Source organism: Argentina anserina, chromosome 1 (assembly GCF_933775445.1).
Source record: "Argentina anserina chromosome 1, drPotAnse1.1, whole genome shotgun sequence".
Classification (NCBI taxonomy): domain Eukaryota; kingdom Viridiplantae; phylum Streptophyta; class Magnoliopsida; order Rosales; family Rosaceae; genus Argentina; species Argentina anserina.
This window is the reverse complement of record NC_065872.1, coordinates 15,534,961-15,561,042: the sequence shown is the minus strand read 5'-3', so window position 1 is coordinate 15,561,042 and position 26,082 is coordinate 15,534,961. Positions and strand designations below refer to the sequence as shown.

Here is a 26,082-nt window from a genome sequence, read left to right as displayed (position 1 = left end):
GTCTTTTCCCTAGAATGACAAAAACCTCCCTAACCATTTTGTCGCGTCACGATTGGATTGGTCCTGTTTTTATAAGTTGCCGCTGTTCTTTACTTGCTGCTCCAACCCCATTTTTCAATCTCTCTCTGAAATCTGAATGCTGTGGATCTCAGCCACAACTCTGAAAAAGGCTTCATCAAATCCATCATAATTGGTTCAAAGGAGTCTACTTTACTCAGGTTCGTAATTAATGCACATCCAATTTCATATCTTTTAATGATTCTCAAGCTTGTACTCAATGGCTGCTTCTGGATCCTGTTAGAAATTTAGTGCCTTTATTGCTTGTGTTGAGTTTTTTTTATGCTGAGAGGCTTTCCTTTTTTGGGTTTTGATTCAATTCACACTACAAGTAGTCCCTTTATTGATGGTGGTATTAATATTGGTGCTCTGTTTCTGCCTTTGAATTGGTCACTGCGTCTAAACCATGATGTCAACTAAGTTAGCTTGTTGCTTATTTTGGGTTTAGTTGATTGAGTATGGTATTTCCTCATTTGGGTTTTAGTTGATTAACCATGGTTTTCCCTCTTTTGGGTTTTGATATATTTGTTGGTTTGTTCGGAGAAATAAATCAGAGAATCGCATTCTAGCTACTGTTGAACGTAAACAAGGAATGCAATCTTTACGAAAGACTCCCGAATAGTGTATTTATAGATCTGTTTGCACCCTTATTTCCAAGTCAAAGCTAAATGAACTCATTTTTGCGGATGAATGTACTGAAATACTTATGATGTAAAGTGAAATGCAATCCAATCATTCTCAGTTCAGTTATGAATAATAACTGTAGGACATGTTTTGTACCATAACCAACCAATTTTCATTAGTTGATGTTGTCTAACAAAGGTAGTAATCTGGATTCAAATTTCTCTGTCTTGTGTTGTGGGTAATGATCTGTATATTCTGTAAACCTTTTGAAATGATAATCTGAAATACAGAATTGTGCATAAAACTAGAGTTTGACCTGTTAAACCACTGTATTTATGTCCTTATCATTTGCTATTTACCCTTTATTCTCTGTAAATCAACCCAGTCAAGTATCATTGTATAGCTATCGGTTAATATTTACTTACGTCATTCTCCTCCTTTTTTCTTTTCTTTTCTTTTCTACAGTCTTCAGTTCTGTTCCCAAAGATCAGTCTTGCAAGTCAAGAACCACATCCTACTTCATTACTATACAGAAAAACGAGGAGAGCAATCACCATCAATGGTCATTGTCAAAGAATCTAAATTTCTCTTTCTTTTCGCAGCTAACTTCTGTAAGTTTCAATTTCCTCTTTCCACTCTTGTTTACTTCTTTCAACTATCACCCAGTATAGTTTGCATATGTTTGAATCATGAATTCCATTAGGGAACCTGAATTGCTAAGTTACAAGCTGGGTTTGTGCGTTGTGTTTGGATTGCTGTGGCTTGGTCTTCTTTGCTGCTGATTTCTAAAGTTTGAGGTAGGAAATGTAAATTTCTTCTATCAGGAGTGTCCTTGGATACAAAGAGTACAGATTCGCTTCCAAGTACACATTCAAAAAAATTTATTTCCTTCCAGATGTGTTCTTCTTGTAACCCAAAAAAAAAATGGACTGTTTATCAATTGAGTTCACCACATTAGTCATAACCGAAGGTCGGGTTTTAACATTGTCTGTCAGCACTTGCAGATGTCCTATGCTGAAGGTTCTCATAAGCTGTTTTTCTCAAATAATTGACAATTTGATGTTGGTCTGTGTTTTGCTAGTAGTTATTTGTTAATATCTTCTTCTATTTGTGGGCTTTAGCTGGGTTTCTATAAGTTTGTTCTCTATCCCCTGTTGTATTACTCATTTACTTATTCTGCCGTTTACTGCATCAGATACAGCTGCAGCCTTCAGTGGGACAACCTTCGCTGCTGAACTGCGTCAGACATAACTGAAGCCTTCTGTATGACTAAAGTCGCTACTGGAGGTTATGCAATGGACTTTTGCCGAACATATTAATTGAGGTGGTTCTTGAGCAAGTGCCTTTCACTTGGGGTTTTAGGAGATGAAAGGTGGATTTAACTATAACATGAAGGGGAGACTAGCCTTTGTTACTCTGACTGCACTTATATGCACAACCATATTACTTTGGGCTTGGGAGAAAAATCCTTTTGCTAATACTCTACTATTGGCCCGGGAACGGTTTCCGATTCCTTCAATAGGTTTGTCTGCCAACCTTTACATTTCCAAATAAGTCTATCTTTCATATGCTTCTCTTCCCCTTGATTATTATTTGTTTATCTTTAAACATATAATTATCTATAAAGTAAAATAAAAGCACCTAGGATTATCTTAGATGTGCTTAACCATGACTGTAACCATCTTCATTGGTCATTAATAGATCTGTTTTTCTCTTCAAAATAAAATAAAGGAAAATAAAAGCATTATTGAATTGTGCATGAAAAGTGATCACATCAGATATGCCACTATTTAGTTTAGGATTTTTTACTAGTTAAGATAGTTTAAAATGTTTTATTGCATGGCTTTTCATTGGATTCATTTTGGTCAATGTTGCCACATGCTTGTTTAAATATTTTGTTGGTTAGAACTTTCTTGTGAAGACTTATGTTTGTTTGGAACATGGCTTTCATCTCTTCTCTAAACAAGATTGCCAGGTTTTAAGGCCTCCATGCTAACTCCCTTGGCTATAAACTTGGTCTAAGTCCGTTTTACATCAGATAGAGAATATCTAGGTTAGGCGTTGGCTATAATTCCAACTTGTACCATACGAAGTAGCTGTTTGGAAGATCCATCATACTTACATTATTCATTGCCAAGCTTGCCCAACAATTAATAACTGTACACTAGTACACTACAGATCAGCAAGTGGCGGCTCTATCATCTAAATGATGATTTTTCAGTATCATGTCAAAGAATACATTACCTTTACAAATGAACTTTGGCAAGATCAATGGCCTGCAGAAATTAGTCCTGCAGAAATTATAGGAAATGACAAATATCAGTATGAAGCTGTACCGACATACTTCTTTCAGTTGTTGAGAATCATGGTTTATTCATATGAAAATGCAGATGGAGAACAAGGTCTGAGCACAAAAAAGACTATATTTGTATATGCTTGATTAAAAATACAAAACAGTACAACTATTTCTTGTTGGGTTTCCAGCCCATGTGTTTTTCCTAAGATGGTTTCTTAGAGTATGGTGTTCCAGTAAGGATAGGGAATCCTTATTGATGATGGTTTATTTGTAGAAGGAGGAGGCTTTATAGCCTACCACTATTAGGAATAGGATTCCTATTTGGTGAGGAAATATGTTTGTCCTTATGACTATATAAGGAGGGGTTATGCTCTAGGTTTAGGCATCACAGAGACAAAGAGCATAGTGTGTTCCATTCTCGGTTAGAGGGTGAGAGAGGGCAGAGAGGAGAAAGATAGGAAGAGAAGAGTCCTTGTTTTCTTAGTCTTTCTTGTGTACCCATTATTAATATAGTGAAAGTGTGTTTCTGTCCGGTGGATGTAGGCAAAGCTATTTGCTGAACCACCTTAAATCTGTGTTCCTGTGTTCTTTTCTTTGTGGTTGTTTCTCTTGGTTTGCTGTGCTTGTTCTGTTTCTCTGACTAACTTGTTGACCGATTCACTACAAGTGGTACCAGAGCCTGGTTGAAGGTTGGGTTCGGCTGCAATCGGTGTTGTCAGAATGGATGATGATGTGAAAGGCACAATGATCAAACTCACCCACAAGAATTGGGTGACGTGGAAGCCAAGAATGGAGGATATCCTGTATTGTAGGGATATGTATGAGCCCATAGAGGGTGCGGCTGCAAGGCCAACCAATATGGATGATGAAAGGTGGCAAGAGAAGGGCCACATGAAGCGGATGTGTCGAAAGTGGAAACAAAACAAAAAGAAAAGCAAGTACCAAGATGAAGATAATGGTTATTCTGCTTGTGTTTCGGATGAGCTTCTTACTTTACAAGAATGTCTATATATGGGTGACAATGGTCATGATTGGTTCGTGGATACGGGTGCAAGTTGTCATGTTAGTTCCAACTTGGAGCTCTTTTCTACATACAAGGCATGTGGCTTTGGGATGTTAAAGATGGGCAATTCAAGCTACTCCAAGATTTCGGGAATAGGAGATATTTGCATCGAGACTAATCTGGGTTACCATATGGCATTAAAGGATGTGAGGCACGTTCCGGATCTACGTGTCAACATACTGTCTGCAAGTGCTCTTGACAGACAAGGTTTCCACCAGTTTATTGGTGATGGGAAGTGGAAGCTGACGAATCGATCGTTGGACGTTGCTAGTGGAGAGTTTTGTCGTTCCTTGTACAAGACACATAGCTTGGTGTATAAAGATGACTTGAGTGCAATGGGTGATACTTCTTCGGACATACGGCGTCATGGTGACGGCCATATAAGGAAGAAAGGCGTTCTGGAAAAGTGGTCCCAAATGTCCTTTTCCAATGGGTTTTCTGACCAGGGTGAAGATGGTCAAGAGTTGTTCCACCAACAGGGACAGGGTGATGAGTTGTTCGATCAGGGGGAGCCTGATCAGGGGGAGCTGCATGCTCCAACCACATAGTTCTGCATCAAGTCAGCTTGGGCGGACTCCCGGTGATGGAGTCGCGCCGGTGTACCTCCCTCATGGTCTGGAGGGGGAGATTGTTGGGTTTCCAGCCCATGTGTTTTTCCTAAGATGGTTTCTTAGAGTATGGTGTTCCAGTAAGGATAGGGAATCCTTATTGATGATGGTTTATTTGTAGAAGGAGGAGGCTTTATAGCCTACCACTATTAGGAATAGGATTCCTATTTGGTGAGGAAATATGTTTGTCCTTATGACTATATAAGGAGGGGTTATGCTCTAGGTTTAGGCATCACAGAGACAAAGAGCATAGTGTGTTCCATTCTCGGTTAGAGGGTGAGAGATGGCAGAGAGGAGAAAGATAGGAAGAGAAGAGTCCTTGTTTTCTTAGTCTTTCTTGTGTACCCATTATTAATATAGTGAAAGTGTGTTTCTGTCCGGTGGATGTAGGCAAAGCTATTTGCTGAACCACCTTAAATCTGTGTTCCTGTGTTCTTTTCTTTGTGGTTGTTTCTCTTGGTTTGCTGTGCTTGTTCTGTTTCTCTGACTAACTTGTTGACCGATTCACTACATTTCTTTATATAATCCTATATCTCTGATGACAGAAATACCCTTTATATCTATAATGTATTTTCTCAACATCAGTATATGGGATATAATTTCCATTTTCCACGTTTTAGTTGTTGCTTCTTTGGATTTAATGTGTAATAAGAAGTAGAGTGCCAATTGCTTGCCGAATGGGAAGTAGGCTTTGTGCTGGTACAAATCAGGGATGAGAATAAGATTTTGCCTGTCTTACTGGTCAGTGTTGAAATGGAAAGCCATAAAATGCATGATTGATGAACTTGTGTATCTGTCTTAGTGATTGGGATCTATGCCTAGCCGTCTCAGCGACTTCTAGTTTGGGAGATTAAGGGGCATGCAGAGATAATTTTGTCAAGTAATGTAACGTTATAGTGCAAGCTACTCCTCACCAGATTCTTTGTACTTCATAATACATTCTTAAGATATTGACATGTTTCAGATATAAAGAGGCCTTTCAAATTTGTTTCTGGATTCTTATAACTGCTGATGGTTTTATGTTTTTGTTTCGATATAGATTTTCTGGAGGACTCCCCAAAGAATTCCTCAAAATCTATTGAGACAGATGGGAATCTACAAGGGAAGGACTTACCTTCTATTATAATAGAAGAAACAAACGAAACACGAAATCCTGGTGCTGCACCAATTCAAGAGAAGGACACACCTTCTAGTGCAATGGAAGAAACAAACAGAAAAGAAGACTCAGGTGTTGCACCATCAGATTTTGCATTTTCTCCTATAACAGACCAACATAATCTGAATGCGACATCTACCGACCAACCTAAAGGTACAATCACTTTTTGCAGCACGTAATGGTTACATATTTGTTAATCACTGAGTGGTATTTCCTTTGTTTTGTTGCAGCTGGACTTGTGATCAAGTGTTAATTTTTGATATTTATATTCTCATAGAATAATAAAATGTGAAAGCTGCCTGTGAATTTTTTTTGCAGTATTAACGTGGCACAATTTGTTATTAGATTTCAGTCAATTGTTAATATGCTATAATTGTTTGGTAATTTCATCTAACTACAGAGTTTCAATTTTCTATACAGAACTACTATAACGAACTATGCATATCTCTATAAGTCTATAACACTCTCCATATTTCTATAATAGTATAATAATGTTCTGTAGTACAGAATCTCTCTCTCTCTCTCTCCTCAGAAGCTTTTACTTTTCAACTTCATCTCACATGTGTTAAGACGTCCCCGCTTGATTCGACGTTTTTAACTTCCAGTTTCACTCGTGCAGTCTGTAATTTTGCTAAGGGCAGATGGGTTCCAGACAGCAGGCGACCATTGTATTCTGGGTTTCATTGTAAGCAATGGTTATCAGCAATGTGGGCTTGTAGACTGACACAACGACCAGATTTCTCTTTTGAGGGATACAGGTGGAAGCCAAACAATTGTGAAATACCAGATTTCAAGCGATCCGCATTCTTGAGAAGGTAGCAATTTCACATTTAAATTCATATATTTCACTGGATGAAAACGATTTTAATCTGATTTGGCTGTTTGTCAGCTTCAGTTATTCTCATGTGTAATTGTCGCAAATTTTTTTGAAGAATATGGTGATTGCATTAAGTGTTTCTTAAGTGCTGCAATTCTTAATTTTCACCAGATTTTTCTTTTAGTTATCAAATTATTGTCTTACAGTACAGTTAGAGTGATGGTATTATAAGCATATGCTTTCCCTGCTTCTGATTTCTCTTTCACACAACTTTCCAAATGTGTCCCCAGGTCATGAACAATTTTGGTCGATATTTTTTTACTCCTGAATCCTTTAATTATATGGACCTCATGGCTTTTCATGAGTTTGGGATTTGATGCTGTGCAACAGTTCATATTACTTCATCAGTGTCCTAAATGTGCCCTGTCATTCAGAATGCAGGACAAGACAATTGCTTTTATAGGAGATTCTTTGGGCCGACAGCAATTCCAGTCTTTAATGTGTATAGCAACTGGTGGAGAAGAAAGCCCAGAAGTTCAAAATGTGGGAAAAGAATATGGCCTTGTCAAACGTCGTGGAGCCATTCGTCCTGATGGCTGGGCCTATCGATTTCCTAAGAGCAATACCACCATTTTGTATTACTGGTCAGCAAGCCTCTGTGATCTTGTGCTGCTTAACCGCTCAAACCGAACCACTGATGTTGCGATGCATCTGGACCGTCCTCCAGCTTTCATGAGGCAGTACCTTGATCGGTTTGATGTATTGGTTCTTAATACAGGGCATCATTGGAACAGGGGAAAAATTAATGGAAACAGATGGGTAATGTATGTAAATGGAAAACCCAATGAAGATAAAAGGCGTGCACAAATTGGCAGGGCGAAGAATTTTACCATACATAGTGTTGTCAGGTGGCTTGATTCACAACTTCCATCACATCCCCGCCTCAAAATATTCTTTAGGACCATCTCACCAAGGCATTTCTTTAATGGTGACTGGAATACCGGGGGATCCTGTGATAATACTACTCCATTATCTGGAGGAAGTGAAGTTGTCCAAGAAGGATCAAGTGATTCGGTCATTGAAGCTGCTTTGAGAGGTACAAAGATAAAGATTTTGGACGTCACTGCTCTTTCTCGATTGAGGGATGAAGGTCATATATCCCGCTACACCATTAGAGGAAAGGCTGCTGTAAATGATTGTTTGCACTGGTGCTTACCTGGAATTCCAGACACATGGAATGAACTCTTTATTGCACAAATATAGATCGAGACTCTGGGAAGAAGAAACCAAATCTGCCACTCATCAGGGTCCAAATACCATTTGTTTTCGGGTATAATTTTTTTGAGTTATAATATTTTTTCACAACTTATAGTGTTGATAGAAATGCAATGGGAAAAGCACCTATTCCAATTCCATTTTTTATTAAATTGAATGGTAGTTGTTGATCTAGGCATAGGTTAAACAATGAGGGTGTTCACCAAATAGCCACTCGTGCACTCAGGACTCTGAATCTGTGGGTAGCAGTCTGCCTGTTGTATTTCATGTAACGTAGCAACCATTACTATCCGGGTTGCTGCTAATATAAAGATGCAAGAGTTTTCTTGATTCTTTGCAAGTTGTGACTTTGCTATTTTTTGTCTGCTATCTGTGGTATTGGTATCGGTATTAGATATGAAATCAACCTAACCCATTACCGCAGCAGTTGAGGGTAGTGTACCTGTAAACTCCCGGCCTAACACTACTGAGTCTGGGTGGTATAAATGGTTCCAAAGTCTACTCATACATGTTTATTAGTGAAAATTATGTTTACTGTCAAATATTGAAATGGCTGTGTAACAGTGTTCTGCATTCCAAAGTCAAGGTTCATGATATGGACCTTGAGAGTGTTGAGGGTGTTCTTGTAAACTGGTCTATGGAGTGTTACTGAGTTTTGACTACATTATTTGTTACATAGCAGCAGTTCAGATGCTTACAACGAGTGAATGGACATACAAAGAATAGTTCTTGATTTGTAATAGATTTCCAATTCTAACTGTAAAATATATTTCTCATTTATTTTGCTGGTTTCGGTTTCCAGCTAGAGAAAGATCTATACTGAGGCTGGATTTTGTTGCCTCAGTAAACAAATAAACAACTATCTATAATCAGCTTCCCCTTGGTCTTTTGCTTTTGCCTTTCTTGCTGTGGAAGAAGGTCCAGCAACCAGGTAAGATATCGTCATCAGAAAACCTGCAATGTTGAGAGTAAAGAATAATCCGTTAGTTTAAACTCTATTTTTGTGTTAGCTTCTTGTATCAGCAATTATAATAAATTAAGAGCAGATCAGTTATATACCTTCTCCTGCTGCTTGTGCTTTCAACACAAAAATCTTCATGGTTCTCAGGTCCAAATGTTGGCCTGGGGGAAACTTTTGAGCAATTTCCAGCTGCTTTTGCTTTCTTCTTTAGGCCTAGAAAAGTTGGAAAGAACATCTTGATTAGGAATGTTTCACTTTCCATACTTGAAGTCCGTGATATCTGTCTTGTTTTGTAGGCTGTTATCTTCTTCTGGTTCCTGATTCGAGCTTGAGCGTTGAAGTCGAAACTCTTCTCTTCAACATCAGTGCCCTTTCCAGCCTTCTGCATACCTTGTTGCTCCTCATCAACAATATCTCTCAGAGAAAGTTCATAACATGACTCTGGCATGTCCTGAATCGTCTGCATAAGTTCATTCCTGCCTTCAAGAATCACCCGTCTGCGTGACGTGGGAGAAAGGTCACTGTAGTGATGGTTTTGGGGGAGCAAAGGAGAAGACTCGTATTTGGTGTTTGTCTCCCATAACCGTGGTGAATGAACACCAAGATCTTCTTCGAGACATGCTTGAGCTTGAAACTCCCATGCACTCCGGAAACCAAACTCTTTGTCTTCTGCACTCTCATGTCTGCTGTGGACATGGCAGGTTACATAGAGCTGATTTCTAGGGAACTTTTGGTACTGATCAAGCATGGTGTAAAGAGAAGAGAGCAGTAGTACTAAAATGCGAAGCACCTTTTGACATTCAGGTTTGTAGTAATAGAGCTATCGTAGTGCCTATCATTTCATGAATATTGGTGATTATCATTTTCCTTATAGAGTTTAATACATGAAGCCATTGCCGTCTAAGATGGGCCGGTCAAAGTAACACGTAGTTTTCCCCAATTTTCCACCACTTGTCTACCTCAAAGTACTTCTTCTAGAGAAACTGGATTGTCAAGCCCCTTAAGTTTCATGCTAATTTGCTCGTAGAGTCTTGGTCCACATTTTCTTGTCCTGTTAACACAATATTTTCTTGCTCTGAAATTGATTACTTACGAGTTTTGAGTGGTGCATGGGATACATGCTGAAAAAAAAAAGTCTTCATAGTCACGTATATTTGACATATTAATGATGATGATGCTTATATATATTTTTTAATTCGTTATGTTATGGATACTAGAATTCGTGAGACTTGATTTATACCATTATTCTAATTCCTCTAATCAACAATTGCAATCGTCTATGTTCTTTTAAAAAACGGATATGATTAGACTACAAGCTAGTTTATTATTGGTGTATAATACATATAGTTATGTTTTTTCATCGAAATAGAGATACATGCATAGTCAAAGAACCAAGGTGGTGAACGTGTGAAACCTTTACGAAATCATTCTAAACAAAATTGGTTAACCTATTTGAGGACTTGTTTCTGTGCAGTTACATTACGGTCACTGTTATCAAGATAGTCTCGATGAAGTTTCATGGTTGGAAAAATTGTGTATTGTCTCATATGTTGAACAACTCAACATGAAATTGGAAATTGGCGTAGTAGCTAGTAGTGTGATCGGTGTCAAGATTGAAGAGTCCAACAGTCAGATTCAGGATTTGTCAACGGTTTTCAACACTTTTAACAGCTGGAATATGAGAATCTAGATGGATTTCACAGTAGTTTAATGTTAAAATTGTCATCTACCTTTACCTGTACGCTAGCTAGTGCAATAAGTCTTTTTTTTTGGTCAATAGCAAGTGCAATAAGTCACAAGCACGTTTTCGTTGATTGTCTCATATACTACATGAATTATCATTTTTGAGAGTAGATTACATAATGTAGTAAAACTCTGCGAGTAAAATTCTATAGTTATGTGGGAGTTCATAGTTGTGTTGTAGCGGACTCGTATATCAATACTTGTGGGAGCTTAAAACCTTTCATGGATAAGGAAGATGGATTAGCCAACTAGAGAAATGAGTGAACATATTTGTTAAACATCATGGAGAAGCACTTAGAAGGACTTATAGAAATTGGCGGTATGAATAGAACTACTAATTTTCATTTACTTAGACTTGATAGAAAAAGTTACAACTTGAGTAAAGATGAGTACGTTAGAATTTCGTGCATAAAAGAAAGAACATTAAGCGTTCATTGTCACCGGTTTTTCGGGAAAAACCCTAAACGCTCCCTCCTTCCCCAAAGCGTCGTACATCAGCAATCATGCGATAGTCCTCTAGTCTTGTGGTACTCCTCGCCGGTGAGGCTTGCCTCATCGTCGCTATGAGGCCGCCAGACTGGTGTTGTTAATTTGGAGTCCTTTGGTTTTGCGGATTTGTGATGCCCAAGGGTTTGAGCGTTGGATTCGACTTTGTTTCAGTTCGCTACTTCTTCGAGGTGTACGGTTGTGGGATTGGTTTTGGGTGGATGTGGCACTAGAGAGTGCTCTGCCTCTTGCCGGCGACGGAGGTGCATGTCTCTTCATCGGGGTAGTGGTGTTGCTCTTGAGGAGCAAGATCTCTCTCTATGGAGTGATTTCGTTGCTCTTTGACTCTCTTCTTCTCTTTCAGGTGGGGAGGCATACGTCTTGTTTGCTGGAATGGGTGGTATCTCCTTGAAGATCGGTGACATGGACCAATGCGGAGGTGGACCAATGTGGTATCTCCTAGTTTATTTATTTTCTCTAATAATGCTCATCTTCTCGGGTGAGTGTCTACATGGGGTGGCTGTCACCTTTATGTACGACTCTTGTGGTCGTAAATGAGACTTGAGCTCGCATTGAGCTATGCAAAATGAATTCGTTTCATTGTTTTAAAGATAAATAAATAAATTAAGCATTCGTTGTAAAATTTCCGCTCAACTCGGGTAAGAGAACAAACGAGGCGTTTAGCACAATCTGTTGGCAGACCAGAAATTGATAATATTATTTATGTACATTTTGTTCCTGTATGAATCTAAAACTTCTTGCAATGCTAGCTAGCTACAGCCCGTCACTAAATTCCAAGACATGTGAACCATCTTGTTAAGACATCACACATCTCGTGAGAGAGAGAGAGAGAGAGAGAGAGAGAGAGAGAGAGAGAGAACAGAAGAAGATTCATCATATAATACATACATTGTTTGGTTTGAAATGAATGAAAAATATGGATTAAACCAAAGAAGATCGAGCAGTTACGAAACTGAACCTTCTCTGGGAGCATCTACACCTAAGAATGATATAAGAAATGAACCTGTAAATAAGCACAAAGGACACCATCACCGCCACGTTCCTCCACCGGCTCTCTTCTCCATACCCTTCGTCTCTCAGAACGTCTTCTCCTGTCACCATGCACTTCCCAAAGAAATACTCCAAGCACTTGTCCGATTTCGAAAACTCGTTTATCAGAAACCCCTCAAACGGATACTTGAACAGCGAAATGTAATGCATGAAGATCCAGTAACTTGGAATATTTTGCTTCGAAATGAAGTAGCCCGAAAACAAGAAGAATGATCCCATAACGCCGGCGATGACCGAGTTTCCGACTATGAAATTAGGTACCAAAGCACTGATACACACTACTACGGAGTTTGCAGTGTAGAGAATTAACCAGATTAGAAGCAGGAAGTGGCAAAAGGCCATGAAAGTAGGGTTGAGTCCAACGAGCCAGTACAATGGCGTTGTGAAGAGAATGGCTAGGATTAGAAGGAAAGGCAAGTAGACTAAGCCATTGGCAATGGCGTAGGATGAGACTCGGTAACTTCCACAAGAAGTCTCCTTCATCAAAATCTCTCTTTCTTGAAGAAATATTGGTAAAGCCTCCGTAGTGCAAGAGAGTAAAAACGTTAAAGTGAATGCAAATAGACCTACCCTTTCTTCTGCGCCCGTCAAATCATCCTTCAGATCATAAAAAATCGAACCAAGGACTAATCCGGACACCAGCATTTGAATTGTCCTGCAAGCAAACAGCTCCTTTGTTCGGAATATGTTTTTCGAGAACCTGTGAGTGAGGATGATCGTCTCTCTAAGTCTCGAATTGGCGAAGTCGAGTGGGGAACCGAGCGATTTGGTGAGGGTTTCTTCGTGATCAATGACTTTGGACTGTTGAAACAGCTGTTGAAGAGTGCGCTTACTCTTCTTGGCACCGTCATCACCGCCATCATCAATGAGCGCGTGCTGCAGACTCTGCTGCTCATGAATGGCTTCGATAGAGTCGATTGCAAACTCCACGATGTTGACATGAAGAGGAAGCTCTAGTCCCATGAGCTTCAGGTTAAGGGCGAGGTGGTCCACAGTTCCATGGTGGAGGACAGAGCCGTTAGCCAGTACCAGAATAGAGTTAAAGAGCTTGACGATTCTGAAGCCGGGTTGATGAATGCTGAGGATGATGGTTCTGCCTCGGATTTCCGCCATGGTTTTAAGCATGTCAATGATCTGAAGAGCTGAAGTGCTGTCCAGCCCGGAAGTAGGTTCATCAAGGATCAGGACTTCGGGGTCATGAATCACGTCAACTCCGATTGAAACACGACGCCTTTCTCCGCCGGATATTCCACGTACTCTGTCGTCGCCAACTCTAGCTCCGGCTACTTGAGTGAGGCCAAGCTCTCCGATCAGAGACTCTACCCGGGACCGGAGCTGGGCATGTGGGATCCTCAGCCTCAGCTTGGCGCTGAACATTAGGGTTTCTTCAACTGTGAGTAGAGGAAAAAGAATGTCCTTTTGTGTTACGTACCCGGAAACTTTCTTGAAGCTAATTTTGTCCACCGGCTTGTGATTGACGAAAATTGAACCGTTTTGTGGCGTCACCTTTCCGGCTAAAATTTCAAGCAAGGAGGACTTTCCGGCGCCACTTGGACCGACAATGGCGAGGATTTCCCACGGTTTTGCGCGGCAGTTCACGTTCGTTAGGACTCGCCGGACTCCAGGAGTGCTTGGTTCTTCTTCTAATTCGAGTTTTGGAACCTTTTGATCTGGTTCTGGATGGTTCTTGGTGCTGAAGATCTTGAAGGGGCAGACAAGATCTTTGCTATGATGAGTTCTAATGTTGTAGCAAATGCCTACTGCCTCAATCTCACTTCCTTGTTTCTTCATTGAACAAATTAGCCTTTATCTCTCACTGTGTGATTTCTTTTCTCTCTCTGTATTGGACTTTTGGAGTTTGGTAGTTCTTACTAGCAAAGCTTCTGTCCAGCGGAAGCTCATTCTGTCCACTAAATAAGGACTAGTACTACAGTTTATTATATAAATTCCTCTTAATTTCTTGTGCTCGTATTATATAATGACCATGGTGTACGTAGTTATATATATACTTGTGATTTGTATCATTTGTTTAATTACCTACATTTTTTTTCCTTTTCTTTTCATTCTGAAACTGAGCTTATTAGATACTTCACGTGCACATGTTGCTAATTTTCTGTTTTGATTTTTGTCCTGAGATTCACGTGGATTGGTACCTTGTTACGGTAAAGCTTTGGTCTTATGCATTTCTGTGATTTATTTAAATTTTAGTTTCAGGTCAATATCTGGATTGTGGATATGACAGAGGGATTTGCATTTGAAATTGATCTGCATTTATTACTTGATCTGCATGTATGATAAGAATTTGTGTATATATACTGGCATACTGGCCGGATTACTGGTGTCTTACCATACTTTACAGGCTGGGGTCTAGTTTTGGCTGTTAGAGTTAAGGACATTTGGGTACTTTAGTACTAATTCATCATCTGATTAAAAAGAATCTTATGATTACTACAGATAAAACTTCCTTAAGCTTGGACTCTAGCTAGCATGATGAACAACTTTAAGATATGCTCAAGAAATTCCTCTTGTCAACATGTATAAGAGGGTCGACGTTATCTTCCGGCGAAGCCAGCCGATGATTGAGGTTAACCGGAATATGAAAAATGTTAGACTCATATGATCATATATATTGATCAATCTTTTTCTGATTACTATTTAGTATTTATTTATGAACAAAATGATTATGATAAATTTGTACGAGCCCGCAGCAATTGAGTGTTGCTAAATGTACCCGGCAGATTTCTTAGTATATCCAGCAATATAAATAATTCCGGTATTACCCTTTATTTTAGTATTATAGAAAAAGGAAAAATCACACCGTTAGATTGAACAAGTAGAAGAATTGGGTGAAAACAAGAAGATGAAAGTTTATGAATGATCCTCTATATGCCCAATTTATGATCCTCTATCTATCAGCCTAATCACCCAATGTTCTCGTTCCTACCCAATTATTTTGTTCTCATTCAATTTCTTCTATCTATCTTTCTTTTATGATATATGATCCTTTTGCATGTTGATTGATTTCTCCAACTATGAATCCTCATTCATAGAAATTGGTTCAATCCTCTATGTTCTTCGTAGTGAAATAAAACTGGAAGCAATTTCAAAGAAAAGGAAATAGAAGTCGAAGAACTTCCAGACTGGAAAATTAAGCAACAATTTATGTCAAATTCAATCATGAATGATAGTAGTGCATGAATGAAACATTAAATTCAAAGGAATTGGGCAAAGAGGAGAAGATGAAGTTGGGATCGCTGATGTTGGAGCATATGGAAGGTTTGGCTGGGTTTCTTATTTTTTTATTATTATAATTTTCCAAAATCAAGGGTAATATTTGAAATGGAAAAATATCTGATATTTGGGTACACTAAGAATTTTGTTGGGTACATTCAGTAATTTCACGGGATCGGAATTGGGCGCCCCTGTTTTCACAATACAAGCGGTGGTCGATCGACCTTCCGAACTATATCTGCCACATTCATTTGATCTTCGAAATCGATCAGCTTGTGTAAGAAACATTACAGAAACCCTAGCTAGCTAGAAACCCTGAACCCGATAACATGATCACGTCGGAATCATTTGTAGTAGTAAACTAGTAATAGACGACGTGGACCCCAGTACGGTGGGAGCAAGTCAGGTTAGTCAGCAAACAAAAGCTAATTGGTCCCATTGGCTAGTAGGGCCATCAAAAATGTGGCTGAAATGAAACAAATAATATTGAAACCCTAACCAAACCATTTACGAAAATCCTACGACCCCTAGATAATCCATTATTTCACATAATCCATTTGCCTTCTAGATATTTATTTTCTCTATCCCGCCAAGAAAAATTACGATCGACCAGCTCTATTATGTGGCTACAAGTGACCACACTACGAACCAGAGAGGTCAGTCACAGATTGGATTTGCAAAACAAAATAATGAATAGGAATGAATCTTTTATGTGGGTGAGAGAAAGAGTTGGAAATCTCTGCTTCTTGTGTTTGTGGTTCTCATCAAATGCAGCGGATATTTTAAGCAGGAATGAGAAGTTGTCTGGATTTGAGTTATTCTTGTGAAAGCAATGGGTGCATGTGTATAACACCCGTGAACTCTATTATGTGGTGAGGGATCGAGGAAAGCTTTGGGAAACAAGTAGCTGGTTGATTGCTAGAGATGCCCACTAAAGCAATAGGAAGGGATTCATTAACATTTGTTGACTATACATAGGTGCTATAGTTTAAGCCCGTGAACGATTCTTCGATTTCTCTAGAAACCTATCTATGCGGTTGCTAGAGAAAAGGAAAAGAAAATAAGTTTAGAAACTCTAGCTAATATGTGAGTATGTGACAACTAAAAAGCGAATACAAAGCAAGATAAATATGACGGAAAAATGGTAGCATAAGAAATGTTAAGAAATCCTAAAGCATATGAATAATATGCAAAGATTCAAGACGTTCAAATTAGCATGCATGCATGTCGGGATATGACATATATAATATCGTAGGATGAAAGTCGGCTCTTTTTCTCTCTACTAGGATTTTCTCCTACTTGAGAAAAGTGGTAGAGAAAGCGGTAGTGGTGACTTCTCCTCGGCTTCTGGTCGGCGGCAAGTTGTCCAGATTGTATTGGCGGCATAGTGTCACGTCCCTATTTTAAGAGTGTCAATCGTGGGCGTCGCTGGTTAAAGGAACATCACGCATATGTGGGATTTGCTCCAAGATTCAATGTGTGGGAGATATATGGCTGCTCCTTCCGAGGGGTTCAGGCATGCCGACCCGGTTAAATTCGGAGAGTTTGTCGCTAGTCGAGGACTTAATGTCAAAGAGGCGAGTTGGCCGCCCTACACACATGTAGGGGTCTGGAGCCGATCCCCTGATGAGCCCAAGGTAGGGCGAAACCAGTGTATTTCCCCGTTGGATAAGGCTAGCTTCATGGGGATGGAGCGCCGCATGGACCAAGTGTGGCAGTCGAATAGCTAGGTCCGTGATAATAGGCTGACTTTGGTGTGTATCGACGGCATGAGAGTGGGCTCTAGATATTGGTTTTGGCGGGGGTTGATGGCGACAGATCTGTCGATGGCGTGGCCTCGTGGTGGATCAACGTCGGATCTTGGGAACTGGAGAGCAGATTTGGGGTTGGAGCGGTTGATGCTTCTCGGGGGTCAGAGGCTCTTGGGTCTGCGGTCGGAGCTCTGGTCTTGGTCGTGTTGTAGTTGGTAAGTGGGGGGCTGACCAGATATCAGCAGATCTGAGATTTCTCGTCGCCGGCAATGAAGCATCATTATGAGTGGGTCTAGTGCAAGATGTGGGCTTCATTGGGTCTGTTTAGGCCTACGGCCTATTTTGGGCGGGGGTCTGATGGGGTTGTTGGGCCAATTGCTTGTGGTTTGGATTATGCCCTTGTTTTTCCTATGACCAAGAACAGTTTAGATTAGGTATCTAGTCTATTGGTATGTTTCTATAAGTCATAAAATATTTTTTTTTGTTACCATTCAATTGTAGTTCTTTAAAGAATAGAATTATGCTATGTATTAAGTTTGAGTTTCGACTCAAGACTTCTTATCTGCTGCACGATAACAGTAGAGGAATATGTAATGGCTATCCAGTCATTTGTTTATAAATATAAAATTATGTGATTTGCCATAAAAAGAATTATCATGCATGCATGTGTATAATAATGAAACTAATCAGCAACCATAACTGTAAGGCCCGCGTACGTACTAGCTGTATAAGATGACAACCTCTCAATATCGTGTCTTTTCGTACTCTAGCAATGAACATTTTTTGTGAGATCGGTACGTATCTTATATATAGGCATTCTTGGTTACAGACGTCCAGACCTTCGGATTCAGCTATTCCGGCCACTGGCGGACGCGCAATGATGGCGCCGACCAACATAGCCTCACTCCCCTCCTTCCAGCGCTTCTTTCTGTGTCGGCCGGAGTTCCAGCGCCGACGTACTCCTCCTAGAATATGCAGATTTCTAGAAAAATCAAGTTTTCTGGGAAATTTTCAGAAATCTGCAGATTCCAGGAGGAGTAGGACGTCGCTAGAGCTCCGGGCGGCACATAGAGGAGCGTCGGGAGGAGGGGAGTGCAGCTATGTTGGTCGGCGCTATCGTTGCATGTCGCCGGTGGCCGGAATGACCAAATACGGACCTCCGGAGCTGAGATTATATATATATATGAACATTATATTTTTGCCATATGGTATATGAGCTGTTGCAAACTTGCAATGTTGTCACTAGAGAACTACGAGAGGGGAAAACTATGCAATCATGTTTACCGGTACGTACGTTCACCGTCATTCTCAGTAATGATCGTGCTGAGTAACTATGATTCGCCCTAAAGGGAAAATAAAACAACTTGAATCTGTATACATATATTTGATGGTAAGTATAATTTACTAATTCAGTAATTGAGCAAGTGACACCATATGCGTTGAACATCAACACTCTTGTCGAATAATAAACTGAAAGACGAGGAATGACGGTCTAGCCAGCTAGGTACTGCAAACTCACCTGTAACCACTCAGATGCTAACTATGACGAAAGACACGTACATGGATTAGTTACATATATGGTTAGGGAGGTTCCTATAAACAAGTGTTTTCCTACAACTCCAACCAGTGAATTAGGGGAAAGAGTAGTGAATAAGGCGGCTTTGGTGGCAGCGGCAATGGAGGCAAGGATTTTATCATTCCATCAAGTGCATGCAGCAATACGTCACAGTGTTGGCATGGTAATACTGCGAGAGCGCGTGCAGATCGATATATACTGATTTTGAGTTTTTTTTCCTTCTATTTTACATTTTAGCTGAGATTAGATTAAGAATATATAACTCGATGTGAAATCAAGTACTTGTTCTGCAGCTTCTGCTAACTGTAAATTTACAATAAATCTTATACGTACATATATTTGCTAAATTGGTATAGTAAATTTTCAATGGAGATGTTAGAAATGACGATGGCGGAGATCATATTCTTAGAGAGAAGAGACAATTAAAGAGGTGTGTCTGGAATTGCAGAGCGACATAACTGTTGACGGAGAGAAAGGTAAGTAAACAAAGACCATAATTTGGTTAAAATATATATTGTGGCGTGTATGTAATGGTTCAATTCGTATTCCCGGTGTTGGTGTTTCTTTCCCTCGCACAAAGTACCATGTTGTACGTTCTCAATCAGAACAACTTCAACGTAACAATTTTCCTCTTGCAAACCTTGAATCCATGACAGAAGATTTTGAAGAGAATGATGAGGACGAGAGTATTTAACATGATCTCGATCGCCGACAATCTAAAGTTAATTATAAGCCTTCACACTTAAAAAACGGATTCTAAACTTTGTTTCCAGATCGAGCCTATTAGGTTATATTTGATTTTGAATTTAAGATGAGAGACATACTTGAGTCCATTGGCGGATCCAGGATATAAATTTTACCTAGGCTAATTGAGAGCTTTTTTTTTCAATATCATTTGTAGGAATTTTTTTCTCATCAAAATTATATATCATTCAAAATAATAAATTTAAAATCCAAGAATATGAATACATACATTAGTCATCACTAAACTCAATTTCCTTAAACGGAGAAAAAAAGGAAGAAACATATGAAAGAATGTAAGAAATACTAACAAAGTAGGAAAAAATAATGTAAGAAATGAAAAAGAGAGGAAATAAAACAAAAGAGAAAAAGTAGAGAGGAGAAATTAAGATAGAAATATAATGGCCTAAAAAAAAGAAGCTAAGGATCGAACTTGGGGCTTCATGTTCCCTGTTGAGAGACTTAACCAACAAGATTGACAGAGATACAATCTAAGAGAAAACATACAGTAAGTAAAATATGATGAGAGTTTTCGTTTAGGCTCAAGTCCATAGAGTCTATTGAGTGAATCCGCCCCTACTTGAGTTTTGAAAACTCATATATATTAAGTGACAGTTATGGTTATATACCACTTTCGATACCTAGGTACCATTTTCAGGTGCGCTGTTTCCACCAAAACACTAATTATTGAAAGCGAAGGAATAATAATACATATATGATGATTCTAATAAGTAAAAACATTCGAAGTTGACGTACGTTGGAGAGGTTGCACGTTTTTAGGGTTTGTTGGCTTAGAGGTTGGGAGCATAGCAGAATTTTTCTTTGGCACCACCGCCATCGATATCATCAACAATGACGTACTCGGGACTTGTTTGATCGATTATCAGTCTCAGCGTCAAAGTTCTTTATGTATTATCTATATTTTGCTCATTTTAATTTAGTAGTGAAGTTGTAATCTACTTTTATTATCTCTGTCGTTCATGATCCAAATGTTTGCATGTGGCATATCGAAAAAGCGCCTCGAGTGATCTATATATGGGCTACATGCAGAGGACGACCTTATGTATGTGTTTGTTCTAGCTAGGTGTTTACTCCAAATGAGAGAGGACCGCAGGGTCAGCATGAGGACCTTCAGGGACAGTCGGACAGATTTATATATGGACTAGCTCGGCATGAGAGAAATTGTTGTTGAGTAGCTCGATCTCGGCTTTATTCCTCAACGCAAGCGCTTTCAAGTTCTTGTCAGCAGCGCCAGAATCCCAATCTCCAGCGCCGCAGAGGGCAACGAGGACCTCGCGGGCTCGAGCAGTTGTGCCGCAGTGACCGAGCAAAGTGCATGGCAGTTACAAGTGCCACGAGGTTGAGGCCAGTGGCGGATGTAAGATGAACTTGATACCGGGGCTAATTTTTACGCACAAAAAATATTAATAAATGAATTATAAAATAGGGTATTTATGAGTCTATAATCCTTATAGAGTGTATAATTTTAAGTTGAAATTTTCATTTTAGCTGATAAACATTGGGAAGTGTCAAGCATTTGAAGCCTAAGGTAGCAGGTAACAACTTATTTTAGTTAATTAATGGAAACTTCATTTTCTGATTAGAGATACAACCTAATTCTAAATAAAAAATAACAATAAAATTAGTACTAGGGTAACAACCAACTTGACTAAATGTCAAATATAATGTAACAACTAGACTCTAACGAACAAAATAAATTAAGTAATTGCCCTTATGCAGTTGTTTAGAGGAGATGGGACTGAAAAAGAAAAAAAATCAAAATCGACTGCTGTTTGGGGGAATTGAAGCCACCACCTTGGGGCTAAGCACCCCATGCCAAACCACTATGTCAGCTATGTAGATAATTTAGTACAAAAATGTTGCAAGGGCTTAAGCCCATGCAAGACCGAGCTATATCCGCCAGTGGTTGAGGCTGTTGCCGCAGCGGCTCAAACAGCCGCAGGACTTGACGGCAACGGTGGGCGGAGCGAGAGCTGTGATAGAGATAGACTCAAGGGTCTGCATGGATCCTTGTCTCCGGCAACTCCGGTTGGTGCAGACCCGGATTTCCTGGATTTTCGACATTGTGATGAAAGTACGTAGATCGTCGTCTTGGCGGGGTGGCTTGGACTTGGGGAGAGACTTCGTGTTAGAAGTTGTAGCAGGTGGTGGAGGAAAGACGGCCTCCATCCCTAGATCGATATTCGATCCTGTGCAGTGGCGGATTTTGAAACACTTTATTGGAGGGGACAAAATTTTCAGAGTGGCCAATATATTCTAAATTTTGAATTAAATACTGATTAATACATTTTTATACCATAATTACATGTTATACATAAGTATATAATTATATATATCATAACTCATGACTACACATAATTATACCACATATATAACAATAATCTCATAATTATATTATAATTAAGTGGGGTTTTAAACTTGTTGGGGGCCACACCCCTCCCGCCCCTGAATAGCTTCGCCACGATCCGGTGGCCTAGCTACTCTCTCCTCTTGTACCACACACTTTTAGACACTCCACACTCGATCGAGTTGCCCGTGGCTTATCGAGAGACGCTGCAACTTAAAACTTACTATTTTCCATCATAAAAAATATGACAAAATGATCAAGAAACCAACAAACTGACAATTATATTCAAGTTAAGTACTTAATTGTTCGATCACAGTCAAATTGATTGACCTTGATTATATTTATGGATTTTTCAACTTCCATAAACCTCAAAGCGAAGATCTTTTTCCATTGAATTATGCATGCATGTTTACTGTACGTACGTACATACGTAATATGTCTATAGTATTAGCACATGATGCACATCCTAATACGGAAACTGAGTCGAACCCCAACATAAATTAAAAGCAAGTTATACATAACATTATTTGCGGATATATCAGAGCATATAATTGCATATATCCATGAGAATTATTGGCCGAATTGAAAGAGGAAGGGAATTGTATGTACACATTATTAATTATCACCCTCTTATTATTGAAAATAAAAAAGCAGACGAGTTGAAGACTTGATGTATTAGAGCAACCGGCCACTTGATATAGAGATACTCGGTCTGCAACTCTGCATACATTGAAAGATTGAGGCAGTGCATGTGTGCGAGTGCAAATCCTTCTTGTTTTGGCTCATAATGATGTACGTTATGATGATGTTGCGTGAGGATAAAGGCGAACGGGAAGTCGTTTGGCAGGAAGAAGAAATGGAGTCATCACCATTTTCTCGTCAGGAAAAATCTTCTCCCACCTAAATCTGGTGACCAAGTTATGCATGAAAACCAATATCGTTAAACGAGCATATTCTCTCCCAGGGCACATCCGAGGTCCTCCTCCAAATGGGACGTACGAATAAGGAGCCGGTCCTCCTCCGTCGAATCTCGATGGATCAAACTTTTTCGGATCCGGGAAGTACTCTGGGTTTTTATGTGTGGAAAACACACTCCAGTATAACTGCACAGTTCATTTCATGAGTATGCATGTAATAATTAAGCTATTAATTGCTAGAGAAATTAAATAGGCGCGTACGTATTATAATTATGAATGTATTATACATGTACATTACATGCATGCATACCGTACCTTCATTCCTTTAGGAATCAGATATCCTTCATACTCAAAGTCGGACATGGCCTCTCTGAAAGTTCCAGGATTTGGAGGCTCCAATCTCAAAACTTCACGTGCGACGTTCCATGTGTATTTCATTTTCTGTATGTCCCCCCATTTGAGCACCTCTCCTTTTGCCTTTGAATTTGCTATCTGCATTTGCTCTGCATTTTAGAATATAGTGATTAAAATGTCAACTGGCCGGGTCATATAGATGATTATGCTTCAATATGTAGGTAGGTAAGTACCTTTAAAAACGGCATCATAAACTGTAGGAAGCTCGGATAGATACATGATTATAGAACACAAGGTGATAAAGACATTGTCATAAGCAGCAATTATAAGACCATTTAACTTGTTGGCGATGTCGATTTCCTTCATCTGTTGGCCGTCGCTATATGTCTCCAGCAACAACTAGACATTAAATCTTGATTATTACTCTCATTTGCTGCTGCAGCCGTCTGTCTATATCTATCTAGATCTGTTCTCCTCTGTTTGATCATTTCTTCAAGGACCCTCCTGGCTTGCTTTGATGATCGGATGGCTCGGTTGAATGCTGTGCCTGGCAGATTTATTGGCAACGAAATGAAGCCTGCTGCGATATGCTGAATTGGCTCCTCGAGTTTGGCAATCACTACTGGATCTTCCACGTCTAAGAAGATTTTACACACCAACCTGAAGGTGTGCATCTTTGTTAGGGCTAGAACTTGGACTTGTTTTTGATCCGACCAAAACACGTCCATATGACGTTTGGTGACTGCATCCATGATCCCTACGTACTTTCGAAGAGAATCAGGGCCGAGAAACGGAGACAGAACTTTGCGGTGACGGATGGACTCCTTGGCAGTGCTTGTTTTGTTAGAGCTGCCAAAGATGGTGTCGATGTTAGCAGGCCACCATGACCTGACGAGTTTGTTCTCATTTGAAAACAGGAACTTGTTTCCAGCAGCAGTACACAGCACCGCCACGGATTCACGCAGCAACGATGTTGTGAACACCTCGCAGCTGCTGCCACCAGAATATTGTGATGACGAGTATTTGATCCTCCTATCTGCTATGAACTTCTCTGGAACACCCCTTTTGGCTTTCATTAGAAAAGCAAGGCCTTCACTGATGATGGGCCATCCAGAACTTCCTGGTGGGAGCTGCTGGAGCTGATGGTAATCATGATCAGCTCTCCTTTTAAGGCCATTACTATACATACGAGAAAGATATACGTAGAGAGAAACAAAGAGAAGAAGCACATAAAGGATGAGCATCTCCATCTCCATGATCCCCATCTCAAAACTGAGACTAGCTAGGTCGACATATAGTTTTTGGGTACAGGCAACTCTTGTGTAACTCGATCTATGGCTATGGATAGACCAAAGGATGAGTACACCTGTAGCTTCATATATAGTTTAGAGTACTGAACTACTGACATAAACGTTGCTGATCGCTGTGGTTAATAAGTGATAACTAGAAAATCGAGAATTGGAGAATAATGACATAATTGCAATAGACAAATCAGTAGTCAAGAAAAGCCCTTGTATGTACGTTGGATGATCAGTTTGTGACTGACGTTTTATTTTTCCCAATGAGGCCCACGTATTCAATATGAGAATTGACAAAAATAATAATTAAAGCAACAAAAATATTAATCATACAAACTAATGCAACATCTCGGATTTTACTCTAGTGCGGGCTCGATTGGATTGGGTCTTTCTGGACCTAGTTAGATCTAAGCTTGGATTAACGGCAGGCTATGCTCACGTGGTTGTTATTTTTTATTCTTTCTACTACGTGAGTGCATTACGCCATAACTCCACTTGAGCGACATAGGTATGTGGTCGCTTCAGGACTGATATGTGGTCGCCTGGATATTCGTCACTTAAGGCTTAGGCGACCACATATCCGTCGCTTAAGAGTCATTACCTCGGTCACAACCTTACAGATCTTAGGTGACCACAAGAGCAAACTTTATCGCCTTAACAACTTTTTAAGCGACAAATTCTATTTCATCGCCTTAAATCTTTGCGACGAGCCTTTACAACTTAAGCAATGAGTCTTAACCTGACCAAATTTAAGGCGATGGAACCAATGCTTTGATTCTGTCACCTTAATTATTATTTTTTTAAAAATAATTTATTTTTATATACCCCAAACCTGTATATTTCACAGCCAAACGATTCTACATTTTAAGACTGATCCATGAATTGCATTTCACATATATCACAAAAAATTGCATAAACCAATGCCATCAAGTTTCAACACCTAGCAAAAGATACACAAATCTGCCAATTGTACTTCCTACCAACTAGCAATTGTTCACATATGTTTTCCACATCTCCTAGCTACCAACATAACACAAACCGGCCTAAAACACCTTCAAAACAACAACCTAGAAGTAAAAAAGATGAAACCTAACAACTACCTCCCCCAAGGTGATCTTAAGGTTACCTTTGTGAAAACATTGCCTCTAAGGATGCCAAACGCGCTTCGAATGCCTGTCTTGCTGCCTTGTACGCCTCCAATTCTAAAATTGCACAAGCGGCCACATCGTTGGCGAGTTGCGCCTCCTCCCTTGCAAGCCTCATTTCCTCATTGTTGCTTTAGGTTTTGCGTGTTCCCTCTCTTTTTTGGTGTCTGTCTTACATCTGCTCCCAACCCTGCCATCAAAACAACACCATAATAAAGACGAGCATAATTTTGCAGCATTAACATGTTAAACAAACATCCTACACACAACTAAAAAGCAAAGACGAATTAAAGGTAAGAGCAAGAACTGCTCAAGAATAAGTAAAGCAATGAGGTTGGTTAGCCTTGCCAGGAAGGTGAACAAATAGACAGAGGTGATTGACTATATACCCTCTTCTGGCAGCTAAGGTCTAAAACAAGCCTGTACGTCCTTTCCAACAACATGAGCAAGAGCTTTTAGCCTTTCAAGATCCATTTGCACATAATTTAATTACATACTGCAAGAAGACCAACACACTTTCAGGAAAATATCAGGAGACAGTTTC

General features: G+C 39.7%; 5 protein-coding genes and 1 pseudogene across 10 annotated transcripts in view; 1 reads left to right on the top strand and 5 right to left on the bottom strand.

Moving 5' to 3' along the window:
• The window catches only part of LOC126790995 (protein CHROMATIN REMODELING 24-like), a 179,676-nt gene extending 173,188 nt beyond the window's left edge, over positions 1-6,488 (bottom strand). For both annotated transcript variants that reach the window (XR_007671774.1, XM_050517388.1), the window contains exon 1: positions 6,447-6,488. Coding sequence is in view for 1 of the 2 variants with exons in the window: in XM_050517388.1 (XP_050373345.1) it covers positions 6,447-6,488 (42 nt within the window). In the remaining variant the exon portion in view is untranslated. The remainder of the gene's footprint in view (positions 1-6,446) is intronic.
• On the top strand, positions 78-8,226 carry LOC126790927 (protein trichome birefringence-like 14). 5 transcript variants are annotated; one of them, XM_050517307.1, is made up of 7 exons: positions 78-218; positions 1,147-1,292; positions 1,385-1,478; positions 1,883-2,203; positions 5,688-5,957; positions 6,424-6,619; positions 7,056-8,226. In XM_050517307.1, exons 4-7 carry the CDS (start codon positions 2,047-2,049, stop codon positions 7,882-7,884), a joined length of 1,452 nt encoding a protein of 483 aa, XP_050373264.1. In that variant the 5' UTR covers positions 78-218; positions 1,147-1,292; positions 1,385-1,478; positions 1,883-2,046; the 3' UTR covers positions 7,885-8,226. The 5 variants fall into 5 exon arrangements, with proteins under 5 accessions (XP_050373264.1, XP_050373287.1, XP_050373271.1 ...); XM_050517330.1 differs by having other exon boundaries at positions 1,877-2,203; XM_050517314.1 differs by lacking the exon at positions 1,385-1,478.
• A 147-nt stretch (positions 8,227-8,373) lies between these two features.
• On the bottom strand, positions 8,374-9,688 carry LOC126790970 (uncharacterized). Its single transcript, XM_050517362.1, has 2 exons — positions 8,956-9,688; positions 8,374-8,850 (listed from the first exon to the last, which is right to left on the bottom strand). Exons 1-2 carry the CDS (start codon positions 9,603-9,605, stop codon positions 8,766-8,768), a joined length of 735 nt encoding a protein of 244 aa, XP_050373319.1. The 5' UTR covers positions 9,606-9,688; the 3' UTR covers positions 8,374-8,765.
• A 2,272-nt stretch (positions 9,689-11,960) lies between these two features.
• On the bottom strand, positions 11,961-14,031 carry LOC126790733 (ABC transporter G family member 5). The gene has a single exon (XM_050517081.1). The coding sequence runs from the start codon at positions 13,946-13,948 to the stop codon at positions 12,029-12,031; it is 1,920 nt and encodes a 639-aa protein (XP_050373038.1). The 5' UTR covers positions 13,949-14,031; the 3' UTR covers positions 11,961-12,028.
• A 6,576-nt stretch (positions 14,032-20,607) lies between these two features.
• On the bottom strand, positions 20,608-21,646 carry LOC126802763 (uncharacterized). Its single transcript, XM_050530461.1, has 2 exons — positions 21,397-21,646; positions 20,608-20,789 (listed from the first exon to the last, which is right to left on the bottom strand). The coding sequence occupies exons 1-2, from the start codon at positions 21,644-21,646 to the stop codon at positions 20,608-20,610; spliced, it is 432 nt and encodes a 143-aa protein (XP_050386418.1).
• Positions 21,647-22,621: 975 nt separating this feature from the next.
• LOC126797583 (beta-amyrin 28-monooxygenase-like) lies at positions 22,622-24,351 on the bottom strand (annotated as a pseudogene).
• Positions 24,352-26,082: the final 1,731 nt, after the last annotated feature.

What these genes read in the sequence shown, in the direction of transcription:
- LOC126790927 (XM_050517314.1), top strand. Translation starts at nt 2,047, where the DNA reads ATGAAAGGTGGATTTAACTATAACATGAAGGGGAGACTAGCCTTTGTT. An exon ending in GTTTCCGATTCCTTCAATAG is followed by an intron (nt 2,204 to 5,687) that starts GTTTGTCTGCCA and finishes GTTTCGATATAG; the next exon opens with ATTTTCTGGAGGACTCCCCA. An exon ending in ATCTACCGACCAACCTAAAG is followed by an intron (nt 5,958 to 6,423) that starts GTACAATCACTT and finishes TCACTCGTGCAG; the next exon opens with TCTGTAATTTTGCTAAGGGC.
- LOC126790970 (XM_050517362.1), bottom strand. Translation starts at nt 9,605, where the DNA reads ATGCTTGATCAGTACCAAAAGTTCCCTAGAAATCAGCTCTATGTAACC. An exon ending in AGCACAAGCAGCAGGAGAAG is followed by an intron (nt 8,851 to 8,955) that starts GTATATAACTGA and finishes TCAACATTGCAG; the next exon opens with GTTTTCTGATGACGATATCT.
- LOC126802763 (XM_050530461.1), bottom strand. Translation starts at nt 21,646, where the DNA reads ATGGAGGCCGTCTTTCCTCCACCACCTGCTACAACTTCTAACACGAAG. An exon ending in CGGCTGTTTGAGCCGCTGCG is followed by an intron (nt 20,790 to 21,396) that starts GCAACAGCCTCA and finishes AACTGCCATGCA; the next exon opens with CTTTGCTCGGTCACTGCGGC.
- LOC126790733 (XM_050517081.1), bottom strand. Translation starts at nt 13,948, where the DNA reads ATGAAGAAACAAGGAAGTGAGATTGAGGCAGTAGGCATTTGCTACAAC.